This window comes from Monopterus albus, unplaced genomic scaffold (genome assembly GCF_001952655.1).
Source record: "Monopterus albus unplaced genomic scaffold, M_albus_1.0 scaffold118.1, whole genome shotgun sequence".
Taxonomy (NCBI): domain Eukaryota; kingdom Metazoa; phylum Chordata; class Actinopteri; order Synbranchiformes; family Synbranchidae; genus Monopterus; species Monopterus albus.
Window position 1 is genome coordinate 978,793 of NW_018127998.1, and position 9,224 is coordinate 988,016.

At 38.3% G+C, this 9,224-nt stretch overlaps 1 protein-coding gene across 6 annotated transcripts in view; it reads right to left on the reverse strand.

Annotated features, from left to right (window-relative positions):
* The window catches only part of kdm5c (lysine demethylase 5C), a 21,233-nt gene extending 12,009 nt beyond the window's left edge, over window positions 1-9,224 (reverse strand). For 2 of the 6 annotated variants that reach the window (XM_020611787.1, XM_020611782.1), the window contains exons 1-7: window positions 7,446-7,469; window positions 6,798-6,945; window positions 5,266-5,343; window positions 5,033-5,155; window positions 4,754-4,924; window positions 4,408-4,542; window positions 1,926-1,982 (exon numbers count right to left, since the gene is read on the reverse strand). In XM_020611787.1, the coding sequence (XP_020467443.1) occupies window positions 1,926-1,982; window positions 4,408-4,542; window positions 4,754-4,924; window positions 5,033-5,155; window positions 5,266-5,343; window positions 6,798-6,945; window positions 7,446-7,450 (717 nt within the window). In that variant the 5' untranslated portion in view covers window positions 7,451-7,469. Of the gene's footprint in view, window positions 1-1,925; window positions 1,983-4,407; window positions 4,543-4,753; window positions 4,925-5,032; window positions 5,156-5,265; window positions 5,344-6,797; window positions 6,946-7,445; window positions 7,470-8,732; window positions 9,116-9,145 lie in introns of those variants that run through there. The other 4 variants (XM_020611784.1, XM_020611783.1, XM_020611785.1 and 1 more) reach the window with 4 other exon arrangements.

Sequence of the window (9,224 nt, forward strand, 5' to 3'; positions counted from 1 at the left end):
TCATATTAAGATAAGAATTTCCAAACAGTGTTTTGTACTGCAATCATACAGGAACATTAATATTACATTCCATATAGTGATTAAAGATACTAGTGTTTTCTACAATACATATTCTTTTGTGCACAGTGAAGTGTTAATGCCTGAAGTTGCAATGTCTTACACAGTTAATATCTAACAGGTGCTTCTACTAAATACTGAGCAAAGGGTCTGAATACTTATGACCATGTGATATTTCAGTTTTTCTTTTTTAATAAATCTGCAAAAATGTCAAAAATTCTGTGTTTTTCTGTCAATATGGGGTGCTGTGTGTACATTGAGGAAAAAAATGAACTTAAATGATTTTAGCATATGGCTGCAATATAACAAAGAGTGAAACATTTAAGGGGGTCTGAATACTTTCTGTACCCACTGTATGCTGTCTGCACAGTTTTTGTGTGTGTGTGTTTCAGAGAAAGAGAGAGAGATGGTCAGCCACACCCTCCCTTGTGCAAACAGATACAGAGAGCAGAAAAAAAGGATAAAGCAGGGTGTGGTGTGAACACTTATTTTAGATCTTTGTAAGAAACCGTCTCTTACAATCCATTTAAGGTGCTTTCACACTGGAGGTGTGGCTCTAGTCCAAGCAAAGTTCGCCTAATAATGTCAACACATTGCACTGAAGTGTGTACCAAGCAATGGCTGGCCCTTGTGTGGTCAGAAAGCAACCTGTACTGCCACAGCAGGAAAATTCTTGCAGACATGAAAACATTATTAATGGCATTTACAGAAAACAAGACGCATACAATTCCATAAAAGACGTCATTCAAGACTTTTTCTGAGGAGGACCGATGTGTTTTAGACTTTGCCACTTGCAGCGGCTCTCCCCTCAGTCATGCAGACATAATTCTGACTGTCCATACACTGTTCTCTGCATAGAGTAAAGAAAAAAAAGCACCTTTAACTCTTACCAGAACTGTGTTGACCAAAGGCCCACTGAAGTGGGACAGGGATTAAGAGCAGTAGACAACAAAGCAGATCAATGGGGCTTGATGGTGGGGGACAGTCAAATTATGATTTGGACTCAAACAAGCTAATGTAGAGAATTTGAGGCCAACAACAATTACATATTAGAACAAACATTAATACTCCACTGTCTCCAAATATTTTACTGTCTGCCATCAAACTATGGTGTCAAATAAAATCTTCTAAAGGTCTCGTGTGAGTGCACCCCAACAAAAATGCATGCAGCCACACACTTGGCTGCTGTAGTGACTACACAGCAAGGCAAACCAACAAAAGTGCAAATGCACACAAACAACTCAGCAACAAAGCATTACAAGCAGAGTACAACCACAGAAAAATTGCATAAGTGAAAGAAAGTAGAGAGTGCATCAGCCAAACAACTAGACTATAATAATGTTTGCCAATTTTGGGTAAAGTTTCGTTAAGGGTCTACAGTGAACTGTTAAATTTAGGACATTTGAAACACTGGTCCTCAATAACCTTGGCACTTGGATGCAAATTTACATGTATTCAAAAAAAATCAACATTTTTTAAATTTATGGAATAATATACCAAAATACCTGTATCCAACATGAAACTACATGGTCTCATTATGAACTTAGAGTATATTCATGAAGAACAAACAACAACAGGGGAGACCAGGCCAAGGCAATCTTTCTCTCTGTGTTCACTGCCTGGTCTAGAAATCAAAGAGCACATGCACCAAGTATTGTCGTTAAGACACAGAAGGTTTTTTATGGCTGCAACCATTATGGGTTGCCAGCCCCAGGGGTATGACTGTATATTAATCAAAATGCTTTAGTGGTTAGTTAAAATAAAAAACAAAACATCTAGACAACTTTAGAAGGGGTGAGGTGGTCTAAGGAAAGATGTGGGAAGAGAGCGTGGGCAGAGGGTGAGCTCATATGCTCAAGAGGCAGTACCGCAGAGATGAGTTGAGAGCCAGTGGTGAGAGGATGGGGGGCCAGATCCTCTGGACCCTGCAAGGGGAGACAATAACAGCAACAATAAACTAAGACAAGAGGAAAAAAGGAGATGACAGGGGAAGGGAGAGAGCCTGGAGGAGGAGAGAGCCAGTAGATGTGGGAAAATTTATCACTGGGAAACATTACATGGGTCACATTTAGTGTAAGACGCATGAAGTTCAAAGGAAAACTGGATCTAGATATTAAATTCTTACTTTCAAATTCTCATCTAAATGGTGACTAGTAAAAGTCAGTAAAAAAATTTGTGGGGGGTGGGTATCTAGTACTGCTTTGGAGAAGGCTGCAGACATTTAATGTCAGTTTATCAGCTAAGTGGCTCTGTGCTTAAAAAGATGCTCAACTGTTAATGAAGAAATTCTCAAAGCTTAGGACAGCATCTTGTACGCAATGTTTACGCAATGAGGAAACAACGGAAGTAACAGCCAATGCATTGGATTTCATATGAATGCCTATTTTTAATCATTCTTTGAGTAGATGTCAGTTATCGTGTCCATCATTTGATGACATCTGTTATCAGAAATGTCCTTTAAATTTAGTTTTGTACATATTAATTTAGCATATAACTAAACATGAAAAACAACAAAAAAATTTATTCCAACTTATTCAATGAAAACCAACATCGAGCATTACATACTCAAAGCATGATGAGCGGGTCTTTAACAACCTCTGGGGAGCAGTGTACAGGGTAGAAGGTGAAGCGTTGCTAGCTTGCATACAACAAGCATGACATAACTGAAAATAGACTGGTCCAGATACAGTGCTGTGTATTACATTACAACAGGTCTTGTAATAATATGTGGCTTATAAAATAAAATGTTGTGTGCTGACTTGGGAGATGGAAGAAACAAAGCACAGAAAAAAAAAAGCCATGGAGCAGAGAGCAAAACCCACAGAATTAAGCACAGCAGCATGGAGGGACAGAGAGTAAGCAATCTGGGATGCACTCTCAGTGGACTGTCACGTTATCCAGATAACACACTGCAACTCATGCACGGTGGCAAATAATAGGTACAGAAAAACAGTCACTAACATGGCAGCATGGTACACACTAAAGACTGTCATCCAACATATGCCTAAGATTGCTGAGTTAATTTTTTTGTTAGCTTGTAATGATGGAAGCTCTATCACTATTCATTTGGTATATCTGTTGGCCATAGATACTACTGAATGGTACTAAAACTTTGGATGTTAAACATTATTAAGTGCCGGCATTCTATGTTTGCTGCTCAGTCATTAAATAACATGTTTATATCCAATGAACACTGATTTAAGTCCTGGGAAAAATCTGATGATTTTTCAATTACAACATTAAAACACACAGTAGTATTAAATTGGAATGACGTAGCAAAAAAATATTAAATACAGTAAGAAAAGGCTTTGAACCAGGTGATTCCACTAATTAGCTCTTACCTGTGCTAATTAGTATCAGCTGGATTAGTTATGTTCCAATATAGAGCACATAACTTTTTTTATTAATAGTAATGTTATGATTTCTCTAGCTGTGCTGCCTTACTGAGTTAACACCAATGTTTAGTTCAAATCATGTAAACAGATGCACTGGAAATACACTCACTGGCCACTTTATTAGGTACAACTATTCAAATGCTCATTAACGCCAATCAGCCAATCACATAGCATGGGCTACAGGAGCAGAAGACCACACTGGGTGCCACCCCTGTCAGCTGAAAACAGGAAACTGAGGCTACAATGAGCAAGAGCTCACCAAAATTGGAAAAATGCTGCCTTGGTCTGATGAGTTATGATTTTTGCTGTGACATTTGGATGTCAGGGTCAGAATTTGGTGTAAACAACATGAAAGCATGAATCCATCCTGCCTTGTATCAACAGTTCAGGGTGGTGGTGATGTAATGGTGTGGAGATGCTTTCTTGGCACACTTTGAGCCCCTTAGTACCAACTGAGCATTGTTTAAATGCCACAGCCTACCTGAGTATTGTTGCTGAGCATGTCCATGCCTTTACGCCAACCTGGTACTAGCAAGGTTTACGAAATAAAGTGGCTGATAAGTTTATGTTCAATGAAACAAATACTGACATGTTGAATACTCGTATAGATAATATCATCAGCAGCCACGGTTCTGATGGTGGTTTAAGGGAGATCATCAGCAGTTATAGGTAAGGACAGCTTAAATACCTGGCTGTTTACATTCACTTATTTATTCCTATGTTTAACTCAGTGCCACTCTTGAAACAAATTGGTACAGCTGATCTGTCAAAGAGCAAACGCTTGTGATTTCTGTGGTCTTTAAAATCTAAACAAACAAAAAAAGCTTCCCTAATTTTCTAGGCTTAATTTTGAGGCAGCAAAAATGTGACCCAAAAACTATATAAACAACCAAAGCACAGTTCATAGAGATGGGTCAGTTCACTGAATAGGTATGGACAGGTACTGAACACTCACATCAGGCTGGCAGCGGTTTGCTCTGCGTCCGTAACTGCTCATTTTGGATGGCTGCACAGACTGTCGCAAGGGGATGGAGTGAGGCTTGTACTCTTTGTCCACATCCTCACCATCATAATGCTTTGGCTTGCAATGCTAAAAATTTCATCAAAAAAAAGAAGTGTTAACATAAAAACCATGTCCACACATGATGTATCAAAGAAAGACATTATAACCAAAAGAAAGCATATAATGTGCCACATAATGACCAAGCTACTCATCACAGATCAACTCGTTTTGAATGGTATCTACTAAATGTTGGCCCAAGGTGACGCAAAAAAAGAGATACAAGAATGTGTAGTGATACCGGCAGGCTGGCACCAGACTGGAACATTTCAAAAGGGTAGACAATCCTCTCATAGTGCGAGCGCAGCAGAGAACCAATGTTCTTGCCAGGAGGGTAGCCAAGCCTCTGGGCCACACGAGCCCAGCGCCGTTCCTTGCAGACCATCTCAAAACCTCCTTCATCTGTCACAAGCTGGAACCAAAACGCATTTTGACAATTTTAGCAAATCACAGCTAAGGAAGAAAAAACATCTACTTTAAAATGTTTCTTCTGAGTAAATACATCTCTGTTCATACTGACCTTTGACAGGCTGAAAAGATCAAGGATGTGCCTTTCGATATGTGGGATTTTTAAGGAGGATCCCTGGATCTCCCAAAACCTGGCTATACGGTCCAAATAATTCAGCTTCACTCTGGTCTCCGCCTAAAATGAGAGGTATGGGGGACCACCATGATTACTATGGCCAGTACCAACTTTAATTCAACTTGAAATATATGTCAACAATGTACAATGAGAAGGGAAAAGGAACTTGCCTCCAACTCATTAAGCCTTTGGATGCGAGGTGTGAAGCGGAAGCGATCCAGCTCCAGTGAAAATGGTGGTTGCCAGTCCTGTAAGAAAGCAAATGCATACAATTAAACTTATAACCCCACAGTTTATGCTAAAACAATAACTTGTGTAACTTCTGCTTCGATGCAAACCTCCGTAATTCAAGGAGCTTCCTAAAAAAAGCAAATGGGAAATAAAATACTGAACGTAGTTCGGGTTTATGTGTGGCTCAACTGTGGCTTTCAGGGTGGACTTGGCTCAGCTTTAATAAAAAAGAATAACCAAGATCACCTACTCAAGGGCAAGTTTATACTATCAGCAGTTAAAAGACTGAACTCTCAACAACCAGTTCTAAAGAAACCACAAAATGTATATATATGATATACAAAAAAATGCTACAGTCAACAATGCCACTTGTATTTTTCCTAAGTCCTGTGCTTTTACTTTAGTTAAATTGTTTATTCTGAAATGTAACATTGTGATGATTGCTTAAATTGTATTTGTTATAGCTGATAGCTAATTACACTGGTCTAAAAACAAAATGATTACAAAACAAAAATAACCTTTGCAAATTCTGAGCCACTGAAAACAAAAATATCTAAAATGGTTTGTAAAATATGGCACTGGCAATGTATGAATTTTGCTCCTTTAAAAGGTCATATCTTAATTCAGCACCTCACAATCCAGGTAAATTAGCACAATTAAATTGGGAAGCAGAAAATGTTTTAAAATTGTACACCAGTGATATCATTGGCATGGCAGGAATGAAAAAAATGTAATATAGGAGTGAAACTGAACACAAGTGTAAATCTCACTTTTGGGGTGTATTTGTAAAGAAAATTACAAATTACAGTTGCAATTTTTGTGCAAATACATATGATTTAGCAGAATTAAATATCTGCCTTAACCTTTCCCATTCTGATTTTTTACAACATCTTACATTAAACATACTGTTCTTCTTGTTGATGTTGAACATAAATAATTAATGTTAAAAATGATCAATTATTCATGTTCAGAGCAGGACTTTACTTGATAGCCAACCTTATTGGAGTGATTATACAGGATCACTTGGTTTATGTTTTGTGACAACATAAATAATTCATGTTAAAAATGAATTATTCATGTTCAAAGCAGGACTTTACTTGATAGCCAACCCTATTGGAGTGATTGTACAGGATCACTTGGTTTATGTTTTGTGAGACCTAACTCACAGATATCCTGACAAAGCAAAACAAAATAAAAAAAAGATCTATTTCATTCATAACACTAGAACCAATGGAGTCTCTGATGATTGCTGAAACATCTTAAACAACAAGTCCCATGTGCCTTGGATTTACACTACCAGTCAAATATTTGGACACACTTTACCATTCAATTCAATGGAAAAGTGTGTCCAAACATGAGTGTAGTACTTCTACATGCAGTACATACTTTAGACCCTACATGTGCTACACATTACACAAGGACCATGCAATTTCACCAACATAATCTAGGGTATAAGCAAATATGTATTTACTGGTGGAGGTCGAATTTTGCAGATTCCAGACTTCTCTGCAATTGGGCGTATCTTGGCGATGTAGGCCAGGGGATCCTGAAACTCCTCCCATGACGGCTCAAATACTGGGCACTCCGGAGGAGGTACAAACTCTTCGCCTTCCATTGCCCTGACAACAGGAAGACAGACAATGCAAAGCAAGATAAAGAACTATCTCAATCAGTCCAACCCAGAAAGTACTTCATGTACACAAACCTCGTTCTTTCAGAAAATTTCCACACTGTGAGATCTATAGAGTACCTACTCTTCTTCAGACACTCTAGGACAATTCAGAGTAGCATAAAGCAAAAAATTTGAGGAAGTGATACCTCACAAGTACCTTAAGCATTTTGTTTTCAGAAATGACGTTTATGCTCATCAGCCATTTTACAATTTTGTAAATTTAGAAGTGTTCCTAATATTCTGACCCTTTCGTGTATTTAAATTGGGAGGACAAAAATATAGACACCTTTAAATATAATGTAGTTTAGTACAACACCACCTTTAACTATGGCCTCAATAATAAACATATAATTAAATATAGACATTTATGACAATTTCACCATAAACTGACACATTTTGAGCTCATAAACACAGATGTTAAGGAGGAAATGTTGCATACAATTGTACCTCATAAAGTGGCCGGCAAGTGTATACACATCTCAAAAATTCTTCCCGGTGACAGTTAACTGAAACATATGATTTGACAATGAGCAAGGAAGCTTAATTTAATAATAAAATGGGCCAGTGCATGACAGAAAAAATTATACATCTAATACAAACCATTATTCCACTTGTTTAGACTTGTCAAATGATTACTTCCTGTAATAAAATAACACTAATATCATCAGCTTTATATATCAAAGTTTGTTCCTCTGCACTTTCAATGATTTTTCATTTCCTCCAACAACACCTATAATCATTAAGAGCAGACACGAGGGATTCCAGGATAGGAATTAATTTTTGCCCTCCAAGTGGTCCTTGTTAAAACCCCCTCCCTAATGTCAAACAAAACAAAATGTCAGGCTTTGATGAACCAACAAGGCCCAGTGTGGAAATGGGCATCAATTAAGTGATGTTCCATCAGAATCACAATCAAATGTTTTAAATATGGAAACATTTGCTTATGCACTTCAGCAATAAGCACAGATTCATGGAATTTGTATGTGCAACAGTCATAAAATAATATATTTAGTTCTGGGGCATTGCATATACAATTCACATTAAAAATGTCAACAATTTCATTTTGGGTCTTTAGTGACATGTCAACCATTTATCTGGTTCTTATTGGGCCTTCAGAAAAACAATGGCGTGGAGGCCATGAACCCTAAAGTATAGAAGGCCAGGAAAACATCACTACTCTCAAGTGGGGTGGGTTTGGTGATTCAAATTACCACAAATTCACTATGACTCGACTGCCAGAGCCAACTAGTTGCACTTTACAGCTTTTTAAATTACTCAAAAATACAAACAACTGTTAGCTGACAATTGCTAGCTATTAGCTACTAACTAAACTTGGAAGAACTGACGTTAAAACTAACACTACCATCCAGTGACAACTGTTAAGACTAAAAAAGTCTCCCTTCATTTCGATAGTTTATAGTGTGGTAACGTTAGCTATGTCCCATTCATTTCTCTTCTTCGGTTAGTCGTGTAGTCTATTTGTGTCTATTGTTAAGCTATCAGAGGCGATAACGACGTTTACAGCTAACATTAGCATCCAGGCCTCCACTTCTTCGCAGCCCAGTCCCATCTCCTCCTACGGTTTTGAGCACTAGCTAGCAATGGTCAGCTAATATTAAGGAAACTACCGTTAAGTCAATATTATAACCGAAGCCCCGCTAACCAACACAACGCTACTCATATAACTAGTTATCTGTAAGTACAAAAAAACCCCACATGCAGTTAATTACTGACCCTTTTACACTAGGTTACATTGTCTCATGCATTTCTATGACTGACCCGAAGACACATCGATGTCCCGGGGTATGATAGGGCTGGTAGCTGCTCTCCTTCCTCTGTTGTGATGGTGACTAGCTAAGGTTGGCCAGCTGTGCTCGGTCCAGTTGGCTAGCTACCGCTGGTAGCAAAGTTTACCGTTTATGAGTCTCAGTTTCCCATATACTCCGTTCTGCCAAACACACAGGTTCGAAACATGTATGGCAGAGGTTCCTTTAATAGTATATGAGTCTCAAACTGTACCAATTATGTCCTTATCAATCATTCTCCGACCAACATCATCACTCTTTAAGCCATCCTATCTTTCTTCACGAGACGCCATCTTAGCTTTTTTTTTTTTTTTTTCCCCCACGACCAAAGTACAACCTCACCTCCTCACACCACGTCCGTCACGTCTACTCCCTGAAAGTAGTACCCACGTACGCAAACAGAAATCACGTAGCCTACAGG